At 37.7% G+C, this 26,170-nt stretch overlaps 1 protein-coding gene across 6 annotated transcripts in view; it reads right to left on the bottom strand.

The window, feature by feature from the left end:
• Positions 1–26,170, bottom strand: part of EXOC6 (exocyst complex component 6) — a gene marked incomplete at its 5' end in the record, with an annotated part of 248,619 nt that overhangs the window by 193,525 nt on the left and 28,924 nt on the right. For 4 of the 6 annotated variants that reach the window (XR_014309260.1, XR_014309262.1, XM_082721938.1 and 1 more), the window contains one exon: positions 106–277. Coding sequence is in view for 3 of the 6 variants with exons in the window: in XM_082721938.1 (XP_082578064.1) it covers positions 106–277 (172 nt within the window). Of the gene's footprint in view, positions 1–105; positions 278–9,769; positions 9,865–26,170 lie in introns of all 6 variants that reach the window. The other 2 variants (XR_014309261.1, XM_082721939.1) reach the window with 1 other exon arrangement.

The following is a 26,170-nucleotide window of genomic DNA, read 5'->3' as shown; positions in this document are numbered from 1 at the left end:
CTGAAAATAGTACATTTAATAATGATTTATACATATGTACTACAAACTAATACTTGACTAATTTAATGAGAAAAACAATAAAGAGAATGTTAAAGTATTTCTTACCTTCAGTTTTTCTGCATCAGTCCTTACTTTAAGGAGCTCTGTAATAGCATCTACAAAACCCTGATGATGAAAATTACACATCTTTTCAATTTCCTTGTCATGATTACGGATACAAGCATCTAATTTTTCCATAAACTTCTTGTGTGCATTTGGTTGGTCATCATACACAGACCTGAATGTACACAAAAAAGAAAACTAACATTAACTTCCCAGTTCACCAAAATGTATTCTTTATTAAGCCCATTCTTTGCAACAGCTAATAATTTTTTTTGTTTTGTAATCAGTATATTAAGGAGACACTCATACATTTCAAGAATTACTTGATTCTGATATCCAGATTTAAGTCTGTGACTGTGACTTTTAAATACACAATTAAAACTATTCATCATAATATGACATAGTACCAACATTAAATTACAGTTACTTCGGAGCATAAGTTAAATGGTTTAAAGTAAGCAAACCTATAACACATCTCAAAAACACCTAATCTTACATGCAAATTACTTCTCCAGATAAAGGTCTCTTCACTCTAAACTACCCTGCTCCCAAAGTCACTACTCTGAAGCTTATCATGGTCCAAAGAGAAGGAGAAAAAATGTAACTGGGGCTGATCTATTTAAAAAAAAAAAAAATAAAGATGGCACAGCAGAAGGGAGTGCAATTCTGTAAGTGCAAGCCCTCATGCAGCAGCTTACTATGACAAACCCTTTCTTTAGAAAAGCATCATTTCTATCACTCATACCTCAGGCCAAGTTACATAGCATGCCATCTTCAAGTAACAGTTGAGGCAATAGAATAATGCGGAGACATCACAATGAATCCCACTTAATATAACTATAGATCAAAACTTCTCTACAAATTAAGTTCTTTGACTGCCAGCTGAATACAAGTTTTAACTTCAAAGCAACAGCTGATAATCTCTTTTTTTTTAATGTATTTATTTCAGAGAGACAGAGAGCACAAATGGAGGGGGAGAGGGAAAGAGAGAATCTCAAGTCGACTCCACACTGAGCATGGAGCCTGATGCAAGGCTCAATCTCATAATCCTGAGATCATGACCTGAGCTGAAATTAAGAGTTGGATGCTTAACTGTGTTACCCCAGCACCCACAAGGGTTGAAAATCTTAAAACTGGATTGAAAGTACTGTCATTAGTAGAAATCATTTGTATGAAAAAATTATTTAATTTCTCATTCAACTTGTTATTACTAAATGAGCCACAAACTCTCTAGATACCTGCAAACTCTCTAGATATCAGGAAATAAAGGTCTGAGGCTCAGAACATGAGTCTTTAATGCACTAGTGTTCAAAAAAGAATCAATGAGTGAATGACTAAAGAATGAAGAACAGGGCACCTGGGTGGCTCAGTAGATTAGAGCCTCTGCCTTCCACTCAGGTCATGATCCCAGGGTCCTGGGATGGAGGCCCGCATCAGGCTCTCTGCTCAGCTAGGAGCCTGCTTCCTCCTCTCTCTCTGCCTGCTTCTCTGCCTACTTGTGATCTCCGTCTGTCAAATAAATAAATAAAATCTTTAAAAAAAAAAAAAAAGAATGAAGAACAAACTCCTGATTTCTGTAATACTTACTCTGTCAGGACATATTCTTAGTGCTTTATATATTAATCTTTTAATCCTCACAACAAGCCTATAAAGTAGGTATTATTATTACCCTTGCTTTCAGATGTTACAGATTATGTAACTGCTATAAACTCCACACTAGCAAGGGACAGATGAGATATGAATCGTGGTAGTCTGGCTCCAGGGTTCATATTCTCAAGCCCATATTACAAGCACCACAATGTTCTCTAAATACAGTGTACACATTCCTACTGTCTCTCAGCTCATGCTATCTCCACATAGAGGGTATCACCCTCCCTGCCAAACACCATTCAGAAAAGGATTAACCTTGCCCTAAGAAAGGTTTGGCCCTTGCCCCCAGCTCCTGGGAAATAAACCTTCAGAATGTCCTACTTGATAGCTGTCTTTGTTTACTTGGAGACCTTTAGAAATGTCAAATAATCTAAGCTAGCAATGTGGTTTACAATGTGATTTACAGTGAGTGGAGGCCTTCAGCTCCAGAGAGTCTACAGACGAAGGGTAAGCAACTCATGGCAGTCAGCCATGTCTACATGACCAGTCCCCTGGAAAAACCCTGGACACCATGGCGTAGGTGAGCTACCCTGGTTGACAATACTCTATGACTGTTGCCACACATCATTGTTGGGAGATATAAGTGCTGTCTACATGACCACTGGCAAAGGACTACTGGAAGACCCCACTTTGAACTTTCCTAGCCCCTGCCTTATATGCCTTTTCCTGATGCTAAATTTAATCTGTAATCTTTTGCTATATTGTGCTCTCCCAATCTGTTACCCATTGTTTGAGATTTAGTTCAATTCCTATTTCCTCCAACAGAACTTTGTCAATCATTTATTTCCATGACAAGTAATCTCTCCATAAGCAGGACAGGTAAATTTACAGTCCCTTCTACTCACTGTGACATGTAATCACATATTATACTCTGTACTATAATTTAAACCTTTCAAATATATGTCCTATATTTTGTTTTTCTTATCAACCATAAGTTTCTTGAGGGCAGTCTCCATGTTGCATGTTTTTAATGAGTACCTATTATAATACTAGAGACAGCCATATTGGATAGTAATTATTAAAAATTTAGGCCTTTTTTTTTTTTTTTAAGATCTTTTTCTTTATTTATCTGACAAAGATCACAAGTAGGCAGAGAGGCAGGCAGAGAGAGAGGAGGAAGCAGGCTCCCTGCAGAGCAGAAAGCCCGATGTAGGGCTCGATCCCAGGACCCTGGGATCATGACCTGAGCCGAAGGCAGAGGCTTTAACCCACTGAGCCACCCAGGTGCCCCCAAAATTTGGGCCTTTAAGAGCCGAGCTACAACTAGGATCTGATCTTGGACATCTTCTCTTTTCTACTATAACACTCTCTCAATTTCATCCAGATTTGGAGTTTTAAATTCCACAAGAACACTGACACCTCCCAAATTTGTTTCCAAGCCTAACTTCTCCCCTGACCTTCAAACTCATATATTTCTCCAACTGGGTATCTGATAAACATCTTAAATATGTCCAAAATGGTTTCTTACCTTCTTCTTCAAACCTGCTCCTCTCACGGTCTTTCTCTATCTCTGTAAAGCCCATTCTTCTAGGTGCTCTGGCAAAAAACCTTGGTATCACCCTTGACGGTTCTCTCTCTCGCTTTCTCCACCAAAATAATCCAGAAAATCCAAACACATTTTACAACCTCTACTGGTCCCACCCTGGACTAGATCACCATGATCTTGCCTAGAATGTTACCAACTGCTTCTTAATCAGTTTCCTTGATTTCACCCCTACTTCCCTACGGTCTATTCTCAACAATGTAGACAGAATGATCCCATTAAAATATAAAGAAGATCCCATTTTTCTCCTCTGCTCCAAACCCTATTTCTCTTACAACAGCCCATAAAATCCCTATATAATTTTGCCCCATATTACCTCACTGACCTCACTTCCTAATACTCACTCTCCACTTTACAATAAGTGGAGCCAGCAACACTGGCCTCCTTGTGGTTCCTGAAAAACACCAAACACTTTCCTACCCTATGCTTTACACATGCTGTTCCTCTACCTTGATCATACTTCTCATATTTCTCACAGGTAGCCTGCTTCTCTTCACGTCTTTTATCCCCTTCTTGATGAGGCTCTTTCTGGCTACAGTATCCATATTATAAACACAAACACACAGAGACACAAATACACACACACATACAATTCCATAATTCCCTTTCTGCTTCTTGCTTTCTTTTTTAAAACAAAGGAGTTTCCTTTATCACTGCATCACTCTTTCCACTGTAGAATATACTCTAATATATTCTCTATTTCATACTTCTATTCATTTTGTCTTCACACACCAGAATGTAAGTTGTCTGTTTTGTTCCCCACTGAACGTTCAGCCCCAGAAAAGTACTTATCACATAGTGGATGATTAACAAATGATTTGCTGAGTAACTGGAAGGATGAATGGATGGAACAGATGGAATCAGAAAGGACACTTACTAACTGTTCAACCTCAGGTAAGCCACTTGACTTCTCTAAATCTCAACTCTCTCACCAATAAAATAAGGATGAAAAAAACAGTATCTAGGGGTGCAGTCAGTTAAGCATCTGCCTTCAACTCAGGTCATGATCCCAGGGTCCTGGGATGGAGTCTTGCATTGGTCTCCCTGCTCAGCAGGGATTCTGCTTCTCCCTCCTCTTCTGCTGGTCCCCATGCTTGTGCGCACTCGGGCTCTCTCTCTCTCTCTCTCTCTGTCAAATAAATAAATAAAATCTAAAAAAAGAAGAAAAAGAAGAAAACGACAACGACAAAAAAGCACCTGCCTTTTCGAAGGGACCCCAGTCCCCAGCCCCATGTCAGGCTCCCTGCTCAGTGGGAAGTCTGCTTTCCCCACCCCTCTCTGCCTCTGCCTGCTGCTCCCACTGCCTGTACTCTCTCTGTCATATAAATAAAATATTTAAAACAAACAAAACAAAACAAAAAAACAGTATCTACATCACAATGTTTTAAGAACTTTCTAGAACTTTAAGAACTTTCTTAAAATCTTTCTTTTAAGATTTTTCATGTGTTTAAATTAGTAAACACATGAAAAGTTCTTAGCAATAACTGACATATGGTAAGTGCTCAGTACACACTGGCTGCTAGCATAATATGAACATAAAAGACAACCAAATCCTTATTAAATGAGTCAACTGACTGCTGAATAAGTAGTGGCTACAGATTTCAAATATGGCTAATACTCTATGCTAAAGGAGTTATGGGGCCTTTTGCACTTTTTTACAGCTAATATTTCATTTATTTCTTATACTACACCAGAGAAAATATCACTTCCCCCTTCTCACAAGTGAAGTAGGCAAGGAAATGCTAAATGACTTGCTTGGTGCAGCCTAGTTACTGAGGATCTGAGGCAGTACTAGAATTCCCAAAGTACTTTTGTGCTTCTTGTGTTTTTCCTATAATTAATATTTAATAAGAATTCCTAATTGAACAAACACGATTCTGAAGGAAATCCATGCAAGAAAAAGTTTATCTGACATAAGTGTGCTATAAACAAATTCTTATTTCATAACTATGAACACATGTTGAAGATATATATATATATATATACACATTTTTTTAAAGGATTTATTTATTTATTTGACAGACCGAAATCACAAGGAGGCAGAGAGGCAGGCAGAGAGAGAGGAGGAAGCAGGCTCCCCACTGAGCATAGAGCCCCATGTGGGGCTCGATCCCAGGACCCTGGGATCATGACCTGAGCCGAAGGCAGAGGCTTTAACCCACTGAGCCACCCAGGCGCCCCTACACACACATTTTTAAACATCTTTTTTACCTACCTTAATACAGTTTGAAATTTCTCTGGCTCTTAAAAAACCAAGTAGGAAACAGAATATATCAAAAGAATTGCCTACTCTCTTTTTTTTCTGTTATAGCTGTAGCACTGTAGCAAAAATCTAAGAGGTAGGGAAGCCTGGGTGGCTCAGTGGGTTAAAGTGTTAAGTGTCTGTCTTCAGCTCAGGTCATGATCCCAGGGTCCTCAGATGAAGCCCCGCATCGGGCTCCCTTCACATCGGGATGTCTGCTTCTCCCTTTCCCACTCCCCCTGCTTGTGTTCCCTCTCTTGCTGCATCTCTCTCTCTGTCAAATAATAAATAAAATCTTAAAAAAAATCTAAGAGGTATTTCAGGACTGCTCTACTACAATGTCCCTCCAAAGAGGGTGGGACTCTGTTAGTGCAAAAGCAATACTGTTTTCCCTTTTAAAAACTGTAACAATATATAAACAAAAAGAAGAAAAATAATTTTCTTGTAGCCTATTTTATTCTAGAAAGTTATTTCTTTTAAGATTTTATTTATTTATTTGACAGACAGAGATCACAACTGGGGAGAGAGACAGGCAGAGAGAGGAGGAAGCAGGTTCCCCACCAAGCAGAGAGCCCAGAACCCCGGGATCATGACCGGAGTCAAAGGCAGAGGCTTTAACCCATTGAGCCACCCAGACACCCCTAGAAAGTTCTAAAGTCCATCTTTTAGTGTGTCTTTCTAATTTATTCTCCAGAGTTTTAAAAACAAAACTACTCCTATTTTATAGTAATTCAAGACACTGCCAGTGCATTTAGTATAGCATCACAGATGAATGGCTCTTTTTCTACTGATGTTGTTAGTATGGAGAAAAGCAGTATCGGAACATATGCAATACTCACCCCCCCCCCCATTAATAGAAAATCAAAGCCTAAAATGGGTGAATTATTAACCCCAATAAAAATAACATTAAGGAATCAGTACCATGAATGATCTGCCTATTACTACTAAGTCTTACTACTAAGTCTCTCCTGACTTCGGATAACCACTTGCTGTTACAGGGAACACAAGCTGCAGCCCAAGCTGATATAACCACTTGTTACCCATAATCCGTATCAGTGAGATCATTCTGAGCAGAGTACACAGAAATAAAGAAGTAGAGATGATAAAACATTCTAAACCACAAGAATAGGGACGCCTGGGTGGCTCAGTTGGTTGGACGACTGCCTTCAGCTCAGGTCATGATCCCAGAGTCCCGGGATCGAGTCCCGCATCGGGCTCCCAGCTCCACGGGGAGTCTGCTTCTCTCTCTGACCTTCTCCTCGCTCATGTTCTCTCTCACTGCCTCTCTCTCAAATTAAACCACAGGAATAAGTTGCATTTTTTAAAATGTACTGAAGGCTCAAGCAAGTGCCAAAATCCAAAATTTATCACAAGATAGAATCTGGCCCTGAAAAGAAAAAAGTTCCTAGTTCTGACTTTCTCAACTTAATAGATGCAGCACAAAACAAAGAGCCTGACACAAGCACTCAAAATGGAATTAATCAATACATGCAGTTGATTTAACCCTCTACCACTCTGATGAAAATATTAAAAATAATTAGTCTGAAAATTTGCTAATAAAGCCAACAATAAAAAGATGAGTGAACAGAGACAAACAGGAAGGGAGAAAAGGGCAGATATGCAGAACAACACTGGAAAGGGGAAAAAAGCCAAAGCAATACACCATATACATAGTAGGAATTATCCATCTTTTCTCCTGTAATTTAATACAAGGGTAAATTATAAGGGTCCTATGTTTAATTAGAGAGATAATTTGGGGAGTCAATGGAGGGAGGATATGGAAAGCAGAGAAGATGCGCAATCCCTGTCAACGAATCCCCACAGTGACTGAACTGACTAAAGAGGAATCATATCCGCTGCTGCATCTGGCTTAATGTGCTAAAGATTAAAAACAAAACAAAACAAAAAGTAACACACAACCAAGTACTTACTATTAAGTACTTTGCAAGCATTACCTCATTAATATTCACTACAGCTTTACAGTGTAGATTCTATTAGCATCCCAATTTACAAATGCAGTTTGGGAAGATGAAGACTTGAAGTCCAAAGACACACAGTAGTAGGGCCAAGATTTAACTCCAAGTCTACCTGACTCGAAAGCCAGCACTCCTAACCATTATGTCACATATACTCTCCAATCAGAAATGGTGATAAGCAGCATGGAATGCTGAGAAGTTATGGGCATAGCAACTAACCAGATCACCTTTGAAGATCAACAATTGAGAATGACTCAATAGGGAATCCCCTGATGTGCACTGCTGCACCCATCAGGTGAAATCATCCAATGGACAGAAGAAAAGGATGAGAACTGAGGCATAGCTAATTGTTAGGCAGTATTAAATTACAAATGCAAAAAATAAAGAGGAGCAAAATATGAAGTAGAGAAAACTAAGGGCCCTGTATTTGTCGAAGGCTCTAAAAAATCTTTTTTCTTGTCTCTGAATAACAATCATTATTCTTCAAAATTTTGATCTTCAGGACAAGAAAGGAAATACCATTCAGTACTATTCAATCTTTGAACCCTAAGTCAGTTAACATTTTTTCCATCTAATTATTAAGGTGCCAAGTACATTACTCTTCTAAACTTTCAAGCAATATGCAATTTTAATGAATTTTTCTGCTTTTAAAATGTCCCCTCAGAATGCTATAATATCTACTGGCAAACCTAATCAAATCCTATAAATAAATACACAGAGACATATGGCAAAACCAGAAAGCAGGTAAATTTCCCACTATTCCACATCCACTAAGGTTATAAATTAGTGCTCCATATACAGTTGAACCTTGGACAATGGTTTGAACTGGATGGGTACACTTACATTCAAGTTTTTCTCAACAGTCCAGTACTGTAAATATATTATCTCTTCCTTGAAGCTTTCTTAATAACGTTTTCTATTTTTTAGCTTGCTTGATTGCAAAAATCCAGTATATAATACACATTACATATAAAATATGTGTTAATTGACTGTTTATGGTATCATAAGGCTTCTGGTTAACAGTAGGCTATTAGTAAAGTCTTTGGGGAGTCAAAAGTTATATGCAGATTTCCAGCTGCACGGGGGGGGGGGCGGGGGGAGGGGGGGGTCAGTGACCCCTAACCACCACATTGTTCAAGTGTCAATTATACATATAATAACTTCAATGTAAGAGCTCAGTATTCCCTTCCAAAAGCTTAGCACAATAAAACCTTACTTCTGGGGCACCTGGTTGGCTCCCTGGGTTAAGCCTCTGCCTTGGGCTCAGGTCATGATCTCAGGGTCCTGGGATTGCGCCCCACATCATATCGCATCCATCAGGCTCTCTGCTCAGCAGGGAGCCTGCTTCCCCATCTCTCACTGCCTGCCTATCTGCCTGTGATATCTCTCTGTCAAATAAATTAATAAAATCTTTAAAAAAAAAAAAAGCCTTACTTCTACCAAAATATAATGGTAATCATGCCAAAATGCAGGTGTAAGATTAATGTTAAAAGAAGAGATGACTTAAAAACTTCATGTGAACAGAAAATAACGATGGACTATGCTACACTAAGTGGATTTTAATTTACATATTTTAATTTTAGCAAGTAGGAACACATAAAAACAATATATATGTCTTTTTAAAATTAACATATAATGTATTATTTGCTTCAGGGGTACAGGTCTGTGAATCATCAGTCTTACACAACTCACAGCACTCACCATAGCACATACCCTCCCAATGTCCATAACCCAGCCACCCTATCCCTCCCACCCCCACCCCCCAGAAACCCTCACTTTGCTTCCTGAGATTAAGAGTCTCTCTCTTATGGTTTGTCTCCCTCCCCAGTCCCATCTTGTTTCACTTTTTCTACCCCTCACAACCCCTCACCCTCCCTCTCAAATTCCTCATATCAGAGAGATCCTATGATAATTATCTTTCTCTGATTGACTTATTTCACTTAGCATAATACCCTCTAGTTCCACCATCCATGTCATTGCAATGTATGTCTAAAAAGCATATCTTAAAAATTCTTTTAAGTACACATTTTCTTTTAAAAATTTTTTTAAAGATTTTATTTATTTATTTGACAGAGAGAGATCACAAGCAGGCAAAGAGGCAGACAGAAAGAGTGAGGGAGAAGAGACCCTGGGATCACGAGTGAAGCTGAAGGCAGAGGCTTTAACCCACTGAGCCACCTAGGCCCCACATTTTCTATCTTCATTATATCTAATCTTCTACCCCAAAGCAAAATATTGAAATATGAGTTATCATACATTATTTGACCATCTGATCTATCAGGCTTCCAGCATTTAAACAAGTAAACCATGGGTCAGAAATGCCTTCTTGAATTGTATGTACAGGGTTCCACCTAGTGGTAATAAAATAGATATAAGAAAAAGTAAGATAACATTAAAATATTAAAATTGGTTCTTTAAAAATTAATGTTGTTATCCAATCAAATGTCTTAATGGAGGAACTCAGGCTACCTCAAGTTTTGGGACTGATACTCTATTCTATTAATGAGATAAATGATTTCTTAATCATATTCCAGGTTTGTTTTATTTTTCTTTCTTTTTTTTTTTTAAGATTTTATTTATTTATTTGACAGACAGAGATCACAAGTAGGCAGAGAGGCAGGCAGAGAGAGAGAGGAAAAAGCAGGCTCCCTGCTGACCAGAGAGCCCGATGTGGGACTCGATCCCAGTACCCCGAGATCATGACCCGAGCCTAAGGCAGCGGCTCAACCCACTGAGCCACCCAGGTGCCCCTGTTTTATTTTTCTTAAGGAAAACATCTTTCTAATGGAAAACAAACAACATTTACAAAATATTATGTGAAAAAGGACTCTCTCATTACTGGAAACAATTAGGATATTTTTTGCCAAAAGGCATATAATATCATTATACCATTTTTTGTATCTTTTTCTTTCACCATATTTCCATTGTAAAAAAAAAAAAAAAAATCCCTCACAGTAACTGTAAGGAGAATAAATGTACAGGTTTCTCCTATCATCTGAAGGTAGAGAGCTCCTATGAAACCAAAATGGTGTATAAAGATGAAGCAATTATTACTAATTTATAAGGGAGAATTTTTGAGCATTCCCAGACCCAAAAAATAACTTCTCTTAGGTTTTTCTGATATATCTTAGAATATATCTTGCTAACAGATGAACAAAATAAATCAAGATAAAATACAGATGCTCATAGACACAGTCCAGAACTATGGCTGCTTGATGCTGAGTGTAGATCCCCAGGAAGGCACTTGGCAGTGCCATTCCTGTTTGCTGCTCATGCTGCTGAATGCAATTTTCACTTTTTGCCTTTTTTCACAAAAGCAAATATCCTCTTTGGATTTCTTTTGGTTAGTGAAAACAGATACAAATGTAGGTCTTTTGTAAAAGTGTACTGATATAATAACATGTAAATGTAAAATGTAAATACAGGGACACCTGTATTTATTTGCTGAGAAATGACTTTTCAGCTTCTAATAAAATGTTTGCATTTTTTTAAAAAATGGATAAAATCTCCAAGTACCCAATCCCAATTTTCCTAAATTACCTATATTGATTGAAGCACTACAGTTTCCTGGACAGAATAAAAACAGTCTTGATCTCAGAATCCTTGGTTCTCCAACAGAACAGATAATCTATTGTATAACCACAAAAGAACATAGCCAAGCCCTATACAGAATAGTGTGAAGATACTCACCTAAAGTGACCAGCATTAGAATACTAAACATTGGTAGACTGTCCTATCTACCAATGTCATGTCCCTGGGGTCATGATCCCAGGGTCCTGGATCCAATCCAGTATCTGGCTCCTTGCTCAGTAGGGAGCCAGCTTCTCCCTCTGTCCACACGCCAATTCCCCACTCAGTGTGTGCATGCGTGCACATGTGCACAATCTCTCTCTGATAAATAAAATCTCTTTTTTAAAAAAGAAAAGAAATGTGCACTGCTTTATCTCTGATAAAACTGTATCAGCTACTTCTAATCTCCACTGGATAATTTTTAATGTTGTTTTTTAATTTTTCAAACATTAACCATATTTTCTGCCCATTCTTAAAATGATACATTAGCCTTAATTCTGTATTTCCAGTAATTTTTTAAAAATTAATTTACATCCTTTCAAGTATTCTTTATTCTTCCAGTCCATATCCATTTTTTCCTATTCTTTCACCAGTATTTCACATATCATATCAAACTTAATGTCTAACATACTGATCTTAATTTTGTATTTCTAATCATCAGTATTTAAGATTTGGTATTTCATTAGTGAGACTGCTTATGATAGCTCAGCAATTTCATATTTATAATGAATGCTTTTCAAATTCTAGGTACTGATCTAATTAGTACTGAAATTTTGCTTACTAACATTTTCATTTTATTAATTGTTATAACTTTCTGAATGTTAAGTAAATTTATAAGAAGACAACTAACCACTCTATTATTATCAGCTTTTGACAAATTAAACATTCCTAAAAATGATGCTATGAAGACATTAAAAATAATCAGAGGGGCTTCTGGGTGGCTCAGTGTTTAAATTAAAGCCTCTGCCTTCTGCTCAGGGCATGATGCCAGGTTCCTGGGATCGAGGCCCCATGTCGGGCTCTTTGCTAGGCGGAGAGCCTGCTTCCTTTCTTCTCTCTCTCTGCCTACTTGTGATGTCTGTCAAATATATAAGTAAAATCTTAAAAAATAATAATAATCATCATCATAGAAAAACTAATCAGAAAATTTCAAACCTAGTAAAATCAACCTGTGCAATACAAACTGCTTGCTAATAAACTCAGTAACAGTTTTATTGGGCACCTGGGTGGCTCAGTTGGTTGAGCAACTGCCTTCAGCTCAGGTCATGATCCCGGAGTCCAGGGATCGAATCCCACAGCAGGCTCTCAGCTCCACGGGGAGTCTGCTTCTCCCTCTGACCTTCTCCCCTCTCATACTCTCCTTCTCTCCCTCTCTTTCTCTCTCTCAAATAAATACAATCTTTTTTAGAGGCACCTGGGTGGCTCAGTGGTTTAAGCTTCTGCCTCCGGCTCAGGTCATGATTTTGGGGTCTTGGGATCGAGCTCTGCATCAGGCTCTCTGCTCAACGGGGAGCCTGCTTCCTCCTCTCCCACTGCCTGTCTCTCTGCCTACTTGTGATCTCTCTCTCTCTGTCAAATAAATAAATAAAATCTTTTAAAAATAAATAAATAAAATCTTTTTTTAAAAATCATTTTTAAAATTTATTTAAATCAGGATTTCTTTTTAAGATTTTATTTGTTTATTTGACAGAGAGAGAGAGACAGCAAAAGAGGGAACACAAGCAAGGAGTGGGAGAGGGAGAAGCAGGCTTCCTGCCGAGTAGGGAGCTAGATGGGGGGCTTGATCACAGGACTCTGGGATCATGACCTGAGCCGAAGGCAGACACTTAACAACTGAGCCATCCAGGCATCCCTCAGAAATAGTTTTGAAAACACATTTTGGGGGACACCTGGGTGGCTCAGTCAGTTGGGCATCCAAATCTTGATTTCACCTCAGATTTGATCTCAGGGTTATGGGATTGAACCCCATATCAGGCCTCAGCGGGGAGTCTGCTTGAGATTCTCTCTCCTCCCCTCTGCCCTTCCCCTCATTAGTATGTGCTCATCCTCCCTCCCTCCCTCCCTCCCTGTCTCTCTAAAATAAAAAAATAAATAAAATAAACCAGATTTTTAGTATATCAGTAAACTTGCTTAATTCAACAAACTGGTCATGCAACTCCCTTTAGGAGCCTTTAGATTTAAAGTGCCCAAAATTTCAGCAGCATCCATGTGAAAAACAAAGGGCTAAAATATTAATCAAAGATAGCAAATGAGTTATCGTTTGGGAGAAGGGCCCCCTTTTTTTTCTTTTAAAGAACAAATAGCAAATATACCATTTCCCTATCTTAAATGCACAAAAGCCTTCCTCAAGTACCAATCTTGGAAAAAATATATAATTCTACTTAGCAATATAAAATAGCAAGAACAAAAGTAGTCAATCTAAAATTATCATACCCAGTACTCCCAATATTTTCCCAACCATTGTATCAAATATATCAAACATGAGTAACAATGCTCCTATAACTTTCCGTGACACTCTGTAATCCAGGAGCAAATAAGAAATGAAATAACTCCGAGACAGTAACACTGGATAAAGACAAAGGAGTATTCTTTCCAACAATATTCATTAAGTATCAACAATACGCAATAGAAACTGAAAATCAAGTGCAGAAAACAGATATCTGCACAGTTAACTTTAACACAGAGATTTACTGATCCCTAAATCGTTAAGAATTTATCTGTACTGAGCATAATTCTTCAAAAAGGTAGGCAAACAAATGAAGTAGTTTTACAAAATAGGTCCAAAATTCTTTGACACGCTTTCCGGTGAGAGGTGAGGTCTATATCCTCTCCTTCTTTTGAATCTGGGCAGGTTTCTGAGTACTCTGATCAGTGGAAGATGACAGAAGTAATTACATGCAACTTCAGAAACTAGAAAAAAACATGCAACTTATCCCAGGACTTCTTCAGACACTCACTCTGGCAAAGTCACCCACTAAGTAACAAATCTATCCTTAAAATAACATCCTGGAGGGACATCTGGGTGGTTCAGTTGGTTAAGCATCTGCCTTCAGCTCAGGTCAGGATCCCAAGATCCTGGGATCATCCTAGTTGCACCAGGCTCCTTGCTCAGCAGGGAGCCTCCTTCTCCTTCTGCCTGCCACTCCCTTTGCTTATGCGCTCTCTCCCTCTCTATAACAAATTTAAAAAAATAAAAATAAAAATATGCTAGAGAGACCACATATATGACCACTCCATTATAACAGCCACTTCAATCGCCAGCAATATGAGTAAGCCATCTTGGCTATCTAGTCCAGATAATTTCAACCCCAGCAGCAACTAATATTTGATTGCAACTGTATGAAAACTCCCAAGTCACAAATGCCCAGCCAAATCCTTCCTGAATCCCTGGGGGAAAAAAAGTTTATAAGTATAATACAAATTATCTGGACAACTGCATAAATATGTAAATTAGAATTAAATTTAAATGTTTTCCAAAATAATTCCATTTTTTCTTTTATCTTTTTTTTTCCCCTTTTGGCACTAGTCCTTTTTGGTACTGTCCTTAACGTATTTTCCCACTGCAGGAAGCCCTTTCCCCACAAGATATGCCTCAATCTTTTCCTTTTTTTTTTTTTTTAAGATTTTATTTATTTGATAGAGAGACAGAGATACCAAGAGAGCCCAAACCAGGAGAGGGAGAGCAGGCTCCGCATTGAACAGGGAGCTGATTAGGAGCCTGATTCCAGGACCCTGGGATCTTCCTGAGACCAAGGCAGATGCTTAACCAACTTAGTCACCCAGGCACCCCAATATGTCTCAGTCTTAATCTTCCTTCAAAATTCAGCTCAAGACTGTTCCTTTAGGAAAATTTCATCAATAACCATACTGGATAATACCTTTCCCATTACCTGAAAATTTCTCCCCCTTTAATTATTTGTGTAACACTATCTTTTTAAAATTTATCTTTTATTTATTTGCATAACACATAAAATATACTCTCCATTTTAGTGTACATTTCATCTTCTAAATTCTTTGAGAACTGACGGTGTCTTTTATTTCTATATTCAAGTCACGACGAGAATTGCAATCTTAATACAAAGACAGTCGCTAGAGGGCACCCTTCACCAGAAAGTATAAATCCAAATATTTTCCTACTGCATCAGAGCAAAGTGTGAATCTCATACTCAACCAAATTAACAAAAATTATGAAATCTAAATAATGTTTCCTCTTTTTTGAAGCTGCTTTATCCAGATACTTATTATTTTAATATAATGGTTAAAAATAGAGAAGAACTATAAACACCATAAACATTTTCTGGCAATTCCAGGCTCATAATTTTTGGAGGTCCTAAAAAAGATATCATCATATAAGTAGAATCTGAAGTAAAAACAAGAACTTTACTAAATTGCACAATATATTAAATGAAAGTCAGATGTAGATATATTTAATTTGAACTTTGAAAAAAAGCATTCAAAATTGCATTTTTAAAAATAAATATTAATAAACATTGGTTTTTATAATGTGCTTGTCAAAAGACAAAAATTTTGTTAAGTATAATTTACAAATAGTATGGAGGAAAACAGAAACACGATTCCCTGATATAATGCTGATCTTAATCCCCACTATTGATCCCGACCACAGTCCACTGCTATTGGTCATTTCACAGCTTTGAAGAGAAGAACAAATCCCATGTCCACGCAAAAGCAGAATGTAAGTAACAAAAATAAATAAAAATAAGCTTTTACCTTTGTATTAGTACTCTGCAATCCACAAAGCAATTTTACATAGTACATCATTGCACTTGATCCCAAGAACCCTTGGGAAATAGGGCAACTGGTTTTATCTCCATCTCACTGATGAAGAAAATGAAGGTCTAAGAAGTTAAAAGATTTACTAAACATCATGTGCCCACTAAAAAGCTCAGAGCGGGGCACCTGGGTGGCTCAGTCAGTTGAGTGGCTTGAGTGGCCTGAGTGGCTGACTCTTGGGTTTCAGTTTAGGTCATGATTTTGGGGTCTTGGGATCAATATGTGCAATGGTTCCATGCTCACCAGGGAGTCTACTTAAAGATTCTGTCCTTCCCTCTGTACCTCCTCCAAGGTCTCGCTCACTTGCTCTCTCTTTCATACTCTCAAATAAATAAATAAATCTTAAAAAGGCCAGAGCCAGGTATAGAATCCAAGTCTTGGACCCATAGAGATTGTTGGAAAATACTGCACAAGAAAAGGTAAAAGCAGCTCGCTACACAAAAATCACCATTCTGTTGTTGAAATTATTTACCTTAAATATGTCAGTAATATAGTCATTGCTCATTTCCAGAGTATCTTTGTTATTACTATAGCAATGCTTCTAATAATGAAGTCTCTGAAAATTAATCTGCTTTTTAATAAAGTTGGCAATACCAAATACACATCAACAATATATACACACACTCTCACAAACCACACAAAGAACAGTTGCCTGCCTTCACATTCAGACATGACAAAAACAGAAAACAAAACAAACACACCATCATACACAGATTCTATTAGGCCTGGTCTACCAAACTAAAAAGAACGAGCCCTTCTAGTAAGGAAAGCTGAAAAACAAACTTGACATATTCTTTTTACCACAGGAATGAATGAAAGGATAGGAATTAAAAGTGAAGGAAGGAAATGATGATGGTGTTTTGTTTTTTTCACCATTTAGAACTGAAAAAGGATATGGAAAAGATAAAAGGTCAGAGATTTTTCCTGCATCAAGCAGACCACATCTCCTGGAGAGAATATAAACTGGAGACTGGCCTTACTAAAGTTACTGGAGCCCTATATCTGGGAGCTGCAGAGGAATAAGGGGCCCATATCACTTTATTTTGAGTTAATTTCAATATCTGAGCCTCCTCTAACCAAGCACAATTTTAAAATACAGGAATTTCAAAAAAAAAAATTAAAAAAATAATAATAATAATAAAATATAGGACTTTCCTTCCCTGAGTATAGTCCTAGTCACATTCCTTACCATTCTAATCTTGATTGATGTAAACCTTACAATGCTTTTTGGTTTTGGGGGGATTTTTTTTAGTTAAAATTTAATAATGTTTTTACACACAGCTTTCATTATCTGATACTCTAAATTAGAAGGCAAAATATAATGATTAAGAGTACAGGCTCGGAGGCCTAAGGGTCTATGCTCACATATAGTTGCACCACTTATTATGTGCCTAAGGCCAATGACCTAATCGAGCTCTACCTCAATTTCTTCATCTGCAGAATAGGTATATAACAATGGTATCTTATTTGCTTTTTGTGAAGATTAAATAATACATTTAAGTGTTTAAAACAGAGGCACACAGTAAATGTTCAATAAATTTTTATTTATTATTATTGACATGATTACTTTTACTTTGGGAACAAAAATCCTAAGAAATTATTTTAGAGTTATTACCACTGTTTATAGAATTTGACAAAAATAAGAACCACCTAAAGATACAATAATAAGAAAATAATCAAGTAAACAGGATGAATATTTATACAAGGCAACTGTAACTTCATTTAACAAACACTTAATACTCAAAATTTAACTTGTTGAATGGCAAAGGTTCATGTAATAAACATTCAACAAATAAATAACATTGTCATTTCAAATGTAAGAATATACTAGAATTCATGTTAATTATGATTCTCTTTCAGTAGCAGGAAACAACTGTTCTCACCTCTTTATTCTGTATTTTTCAAGTCTTCTAAAAAAACTAAAAAGATTTTGTTTTTCATTAATTCAGTTCAGAAAGTATTTGAGGGTCTGTTATACCCAAGGCATTATGCTATGTAGCATGGTCAGAACTGATCGGATATGTGTAACAATCATAGACCTCGGGGGCAATTTCATTAGGCCTGCATTTAAGACAAGTATTTAAGACATATATTTTATTTTATTTTGTTTTGTTTTGTTTTGTTTTAGTTTTATTTTATTTTATTTTTAAAGATTTTATTTATTTATTTGACAGAGAGAGAGAGATCACAAGTAGAGAGTCAGGCAGAGAGAGAGAGAGAAGCAGGCTCCCCACCGAGCAAAGAGCCTGATGCAGGGCTCGATCCCAGGACACTGAGATCATGACCTGAGCCGAAGGCAGCAGCTTAATCCACTGAGCCACCCAGGCGCCCCTAAGACATACATTTTAAAACATACACTCACACATAACTAAATAACACTGTATAGTATTTTAAAAATCCATGGTATAAGAACTCAGACACAAGAAAAAAATTGTGTGTGTGTGTGTGCATCCACCTACAATGCTGTGGGATAAAATGGGAATTCTATGATAGGAAATATTTGAGTAGTTGGAGAAATAAAAAGGGGTAATCAATCATGGGTAAACACAGTCAGAAAAGGACATGGCACTATGAAAAAGGCAAACAATTTAACCCCTATGAAGGATATACTTACTAAGTAGTGGGAACTCTATTATAAATCTTAGTTATATTTTAGTTAACATTTATTTGGACAGTGGCCTGAGAGTGGCAAGACTCTTTAAAGATTTTTTTATTTATTTGACAGAGACAGTGAGAGAGGGAACACAAGCAGGGAGAGTGAGAGAGGAAGAAACAGGCTTCCTGCCAAGCAGGGAGGCCCACTGCAGGGCTGTCTTAGGACACTGGGATCATGACCTGAGCCTAAGCCAGATGCTTAACAACCAAGTCACCCAGTGCCCCATCCTCTGGGATTTTGATCAAAGATGGATCCTCTCCCCAGAAAAGTTTACAAACACACCTGTAATACACACACAGTCTCTAAGAACTGCTGACCATCTACAAAGTTGGAAAAGCCATACTGTCTCTTCCACTCACAGTACATTGCCCAAAGGTATATAACTGATCCAAACTGGTTCAATCAAATACACACTCGGGAATTTTAAGTTAGAATTCAGAGACAGTCAGCTATATGTGCCAGACTGACATATGGAAGCCGTAGGTGGTCATCCTCCACTAAAAACAGAGAGAAGCAGAGAAAGTTACACCTCAAAGGAAAATGAAGGCAGAGAAAGAAACACAGTCTTCTACCTCTTTATTTCAGTCTTTTAAGAAGCATGAGTGCCGGGGCGCCTGGGTGGCTCAGTGGTTTGGGCTGCTGCCTTCGGCTCGGGTCATGATCTCAGGGTCCTGGGATCGAGCCCCGCATCGGGCTCCCTGCTCCGCAGGAAGCCTGCTTCCCTCTCTCTCTCTCTCTCTGCCTGCCTCTCTGCCTACTTGTGATCTCTGTCTGTCAAATAAATAAATAAAATCTTAAAAAAAAAAAAAATAAGAAGCATGAGTGCCTTGGGATGCCTGTTTCAGTAGGTTAAGCCTCTGCCTTCAGCTTGGGTGATGGTCTTGGGGTCCTGGGATCGAGCTCCGTGTCGGGCTCCCTGCTCAGCAGGGAGCCTGCTTCTCCCTCTTTCTCTGCCTGCCTCTCTGCCCACTTGTGAGCTCTCTGTCAAATAAATAAGTAAAATCTTTAAAGAAAAAAAAAAGAAAAAGCATGATTGCCTTTAGAATTTTGTGACACCCCATAAGCTTCCGCTATTTTTTTTCATATTTTCTTAAGCAAACTCAATTTGGTTTGGTACCTACAACTTATAAAAAAGTCCTTAAGGCACATATTCATAGACACACCCACACATACATAAGCATTTCTTAAAACTGTAAGAGGTTTACAAACCTCCTCATCTGACCAATACACTAGAGTACATCTTCCCAACTGAACAGATTACAGGTATACCACAATGACCATCTCCCAATTTTTCTCTTTATGCCACAATATAAAAAATGTGGAAAGCATTACCACAAGATAATTCATTAATAAGGATCTAAAGATACAGTTTAAGTTAATACACTCCTGAGGAAAGAACATGTCAACCAGGGGTCGAGGGAGAAGGAGGAGAAAGAGGAGAAGCAGAAGCACCAAACAGCAACATCAGCCGCCATCTAGCTTTTACACAATACTTTTTATTTTTTCCAAAACATCCGCAACATTGAACAACTAAGTAAAGAATTCAGGATATGCTAAGTATCTTAAAATACCACTGTAAGGGTGAGGGAGGGGGTGCCTGGGTGGCCCAGTCAGTTAAGCAACCCACTCTTGGTTTCAGCTCAGGTCATGATCTTGCTATCTTGGGACTGAGCCCCACACTGGGCTCTGTGCTCAGCGCAGAGTCTGCCTCAAATTCTCTCTCCCTCTCACCACTCACTGTCTCTCTAATCAATAAATAAAATCTTGAAGAAAAAAAAAACACACAAACATTGTTAGGTAGCTAAACCAAGTAGGTATCCTGAATATCCAGAGCAAGTGAGTTTCTAGCAACTCCAGAAGGGAAAAAAAAAAATGTATAAACACAGAATCCAATTTATTTCACCACAGAATACTAAAAAAGATTTATTTAAAAATATTCACCTTCTGTGTTATTTCCCATGAAATATTTCAGCTAGTTTGCCACATGCACTCTTAGCATGCTTTACAAAATAATGCCCAGGTGCTTCCTCTAATTCAGTTGAAGACATTCTGTCAAACAATTTTTTAAATGACAGAGTTGACATACCCTTACTTTTTAAAAAAGGATATGATAATATCTTAAAGGCCACACAACCTGTCAAAGCATCAGGCTCAAGCTAAGGCAAAAAATACAGGATGATATTCCCTGTATTTCTGATAGGGAATTTTACTTGCCTTATTTACCTCTATATATAATAATTTCTGTGACTTGTTCTAACAGTATTCTGTTCCCATTCATAGGAAAGAGCCTAATAGAATTCATTGGTTAGCATTACTTCCTATAACTATGGTGGACATTCTATAATACTGACATTAACACTTACTGCTAATTCTGGGTAACAACAAAGTACAATGATAATCGCTAATGGACATCCTCTATAGTGAAACCTGAACTGATAATCAGCTAACACAGATTTGCAATAGACTTCCTCCTTCCTGTTTTTACACTCCTGACCAGAGATGTCTCTTCCTGTTGACTTCTGTGCTACTTGGTAAAATGCAAAAGATGAGAAATTGAAACACCTAATACATACAACATTGTATTTGTCCTCCAGAATAACAAATAGAATTGCTAAATAAATTTTAATTGAAAATGCTTAAAGCAGATTAAAGAATGCAGATATAGACTGCTTCCTTAGACTTTAGAAAATCAAACAAAAAATATTAAACTCTCTAAAGCAGATCTAATGTGCAGTTTGCCTAATAGCTTAAGAGATGATCTATAGGGGTGCCTGGGTGGCTCAGTCATTGGACGTCTGCCTTCGGCTCAGGTCATGGTCCCAGTGTCCTGCGATCGAGCCCCACATCAGGCTCCCTGCTCGGTGGGAGGCCAGCTTCTTCCTCTCCCACTCCCCCTGTTTGTGTTCCCTCTCTCGCTGACTCTGTGTGTCCAATAAATGAATAAAATCTTTAAAAAGAAAAGAAAAGTTGATCTATAAACAAGAGAGTATTATGCTAGTGAAATAAGTCAGAGAAAGACAAATACCACATGATTTCAATTATATGTGGAATCTGAAAAACAAATAAACAAAAAGTACAATCAGATCTATACCTATACAGAACAAACTGATGATTGCCAGAGGGGGAAGGAGGAAGGGCAAAACGGTTGAAGGAAAGTGGGAAATATAGGCTTCCCATTATGGAATGAACGAGTCTTGGGAATGAAAGCTACAACACAGGGAATACAGTGAATCCAGTTAAGTGGTACTGTAATAGCGTTGTATAGTGGCAGATGGTAGCTGCAAGCATTAGCATAAGGAATAGAAAGAGTGAATTGAGATGTTGTACACACTAAACTAATGTGAGATTATGTGTCAACAATACTCAAAAGAATGATAAGAAGTTAAAATTTTTAAATTAAAAAAAGGTAGAGTCGGGACGCCTGGGTGGCTCAGTTGGTTGGACGACTGCCTTCGGCTCAGGTCATGATCCTGGAGTCCCGGGATCGAGTCCCGCATCGGACTCCCAGCTCCATGGGGGAGTCTGCTTCTCTCTCTGACTTTTTTCATTCATGCTCTCTCTCACGGTCTCTCTCTCAAGTAAATAAATAAAATCTTTAAAAAAAAAAAAAAAGGTAGAGTCACCAGAAAAACCCCTGAAAAAGATGAGCAATGAGGTAAAGGTAGCCCTACCAAGTATAACAATAAAGCCTCTATAATTAAAAGTGTGGTATAGCACATGAATAGACATACAACAAACAGAATAAAGAAACAAAAAGTCCCACCACATTTGAAAATTCAATCAGTGATAACGGCAGTATCTCAAATCAAGGTGAAAAAAATATGCTTTTTAAATAAGAGGTATTGGGTGGCTCAGCAACTTAAGCATCTGCCTTCGGCTCAGGTCATGATCCCAGGGTCCCTGGAATCGAGCCCCACATAGGGCTCTCTGCTCAGTGGGGAGCCTGCTTCCCCCCTCACTCTGCCCCTCCTCCAGCTTATGCTCCCTCTCACTCACTCACTGTCTCTCAAGTAAATAAAAAATAAATTAAATAAGGGTTGTTAGGACAGTTGGACTGCCATATAAAAATGACAAAACCAGGGTTCTTGGCTGGCTCAGTCAGAAAAGCACGAGACTCTTGATCTTGGGGTTGTAAGTCTGAGCCCCATGTTGGATGTAGAGACTACACAAATAAACAAACAAACTTAAAAAAAAAAAAAAAGATAAAATCTGGGGTCATTCATTATCAAAGAAAATTCAAAAAAGTACTGAAATGTAAAAGTAAAAAATAAAACCATTCAAGTACCAAAGGAAAACATGAGTGGATTCTTCTATAACCTTGGACTATGGAAAACTTTCTTATGCCTCAAAATCCAGAAGAAAAAGATTGATAAATTTCATTCTCATAAAAATAAAAAGACTGGGGGCCCCTGGGTGGCTCAGTTGGTTAGGCAACTGTCTTTGGCTCAGGTCATGATCCTGGAGTCCTGAGATCAAGTCTTGAGTTGGGCTCCCTGCTCAGAGGGGAGTCTGTTTCTCCCTCTGACCCTCCCCCCTCTCATGCTCTCTCTCATTCTCTCTCTCTCAAATAAATAAATAAAACCTAAAAACCTAAAAAATAAAAATCAAAAAACAAACCTCTGGATGGAAAAAAAAAAAGAGTAAGCATAGTAAGAGACAAAATGGAAAAAAAAAAAGGCTTCTAACTAATGGCAAAAAATTGTGAAAGATTTTTAAGTGGATGAAAATGATTATTCTAACACATCCTTCTAGATTATCTGTGCCTTAGCCTATTTTAAGTCTCTATAATTTGTAGAAAACTGTAAGTAAAGCAAGTTATTCTTGTCCATAGAAATAAAAAGACATTCTGGCCTGTGGAATTTAATTAACTAATTAAAAATTTAAATGATTATGCCCTTCAGATAGTGACCAGCTGTGTCTCTATTTATAAATCTATTTCAGGGGGCGCCTGGGTGGCTCAGTGTGTTAAAGCCTCTGCCTTCAGCTCTGCTCCCCGGGGAGCCTGCTTCCTCCTCTCTCTCTCTATGCCTGCCTCTCTGCCTACTTGTGATCTCTGTCTGCCAAATAAGTAAATAAATAAATAAATCCATATATCTATTTCAGCATTACCAAATGCCTATATTGGTTTTTTGCCACTATCTTTCAAACATTGTTAACCAATTCCCGGGGCGCCTGGGTGGCTCAGTGGGTTTAAGCCTCTGCCTTTGGCTCAAGTCATGATCCCAGGGTCCTGGGATCAAGCCCCGCATGGGCTCTCTGCTCGACGAGGAATCTGCTTCCTCCTCTGTCTCTGCCTGCCTCTCTGCCTACTTGTGAACCCTGTCTGTCAAATAAATAAATAAAATCTTAAAAAAAAAAAAAAAGATAAAAGACACTTTGGCTTGGTAATGTTTTTTGTCTGTCTACTTTGAGCTCATATCCATTAAAAATTTCATGCCCAAAAGGAACAAGTTCTTGATATCTGGACACTGAGGTCTGTTTGTTTTTTTCATCTCTACAACTCATGTCTCTTGACCTGGGAAGAAATCATAGAAACAAAGCTATAAAGCTTTATTTTTATGTGCAGCTCAGTAAGGCTTTTACCTCTCATTGGTTAAAGGAACTCTGCTCTGACTGGCTCATTGGCAAAAAATAGTAAGTACTTCTATAACTAGAATCTTTGTCAAATTCCCAGAAAACAAGTAAATTAAACTTCTAATAGTTTAAATGTGCTAAACTAATTGCCCCCCCAAAACATTTTAAAAGCCCAAGTTCACATAATTAAAGTAGAACTTTGGCAAACAAGCCTAGTTTGATAACTTCGCTTTATGGAAAAAAGCTATTTATTTTCTCTGACTGATCATTTAATTCTACTTGGTTTTATTTTTCCTAAACACATATTTACTTTTCAGATAAGCTAACATTAGCCTATATAATTATTTAAAATGATTAAAAATGTAAATTTGTGCTCAACTAAGTTAAATCAGTATCCTGAGAAATTTTTTTTTTTTTTTAGGATTTTTTTTATTTTTGAGAGAGAAAGAGCACAAGCAGGGAAGAAGGACGGAGGGAGTGGGAGAAGCAGACTTCCCATTAAGCAGGGAACCTGATACAGGGCTTGATCCTAGGACCTCAGGATCAGGACCTGAGACCAAGACAGATGCCCAACCAACTAAGTCATTCAGGTGCCCCTCTGGCAAACTTTTTAATATAACATGCATTGACACTGATTTCTAAGATCTTTAAGTAGCTTAAAATTTGATATTAAATTAAGAGATAATCACTGGTTATCCAGTAAATTTTTTTAAATGGTAGAATTTTAGAAGACAGATTACTAAGCATAATTAACTCTATATACTGTTGCTTATGTTTACATGCTGTAACAAAGCTCTATTTTGGGGACATGTTAATGAATACGTTCATTTTTGCCACTTTAAGAAGGTATAAAAGGAGGGGGATATCTGGGTGGCTCAGTCAGCTGGGGTTGTGATCTCAGGGTCATGTGATCAAGCCCCATGTTGGGCTCTGCACTCAGTGCAGAATCTGCTTGCTCCACTCCTTCCCATCCCCGCTTTCTCTCTCTCAAATAAATAAATAAAACCCTAAAAAAAAAAAAAAAAATATATATATATATATATATATATATATATATATATATATATGGGACATCAGTGTCTGCAGAGAGTTGTATGTGCTCATGAGCTTTGCTAATCTGATAAAATGCTTGTTTTATACAACAGACCATTCAAACTGTTCCACCTCAGTGCTTCAATGTGAAATTTAAATTAAATATACTCTGGTTAAAAGTTTAAATCATTACCAGAAGTTGAAATTACACTAAGACCAATAATAACAGAGAAATACAACTATGTATACAGGCTTTTATTTTTCAAGGAAAAAGTGGTTTTGTCCTATAGCAGTTGTTCTCCCATTTTCTGGTCTCCTTACACTCTCAAAACTTAGTAAGAACTCCAAAAAGGCTGTATTTACATGAATCATAACTACAAATATTTATATTAGAAATTAAAACAGATGGAGCACCTGGGTGGCTCAGTGGGTTAAGCCTCTGCCTTCGGCTTGGGTTACGATCTCAGGGTCCTGGGATCGAGCCCCACATTGGGCTCTCTGCTTGGCAGAAAGCCTGCTTCCCCCTCTCTCTCTGCCTGCCTCTATGCCTACTTGTGATTTCTCTCTCTCTCTGTCAAATAAATAAATAAAAACTTAAAAAAAAATAAAAATTAAAACAGAATTTAAAAAAAAAACCTACTAATTCATTTGAAAAGAGCAATGATAAATGCATTGTATATTAGCATAAATAAACTCTTAGAGTTATTTGAAAATTTTTTTTAAGTTAGCTTTATGCCCAACATGGGACATGACCTAACGACCCTGAGATCAAGAGTTGCATACTCCACCAACGAAGCCAGGCAGCAGCCCTGAAAACGATTTTGACCAGACAGATCCCCCCCAAAAAAATCAGTGCTCTATAGTAAACTATTTCAGAACATGAAAGAGCATGATGAACAACAAAACATGGAAAATGAATTGTATCTGCCTCAGTTTACAATATCTGAGTCTGATAATAAGCTTTAACATATAAAATTTAGCAATATTAGCCCAATTTTGTTGGGCTTGCTTCCTTGGTTTACTAGATAATGACT

Source organism: Mustela nivalis (genome assembly GCF_964662115.1).
Source record: "Mustela nivalis genome assembly, chromosome: 2".
Taxonomy (NCBI): Eukaryota; Metazoa; Chordata; class Mammalia; order Carnivora; family Mustelidae; genus Mustela; species Mustela nivalis.
Note: the sequence above shows the minus strand (reverse complement) of the source record. Positions and strands in the feature narration are given on the sequence as shown.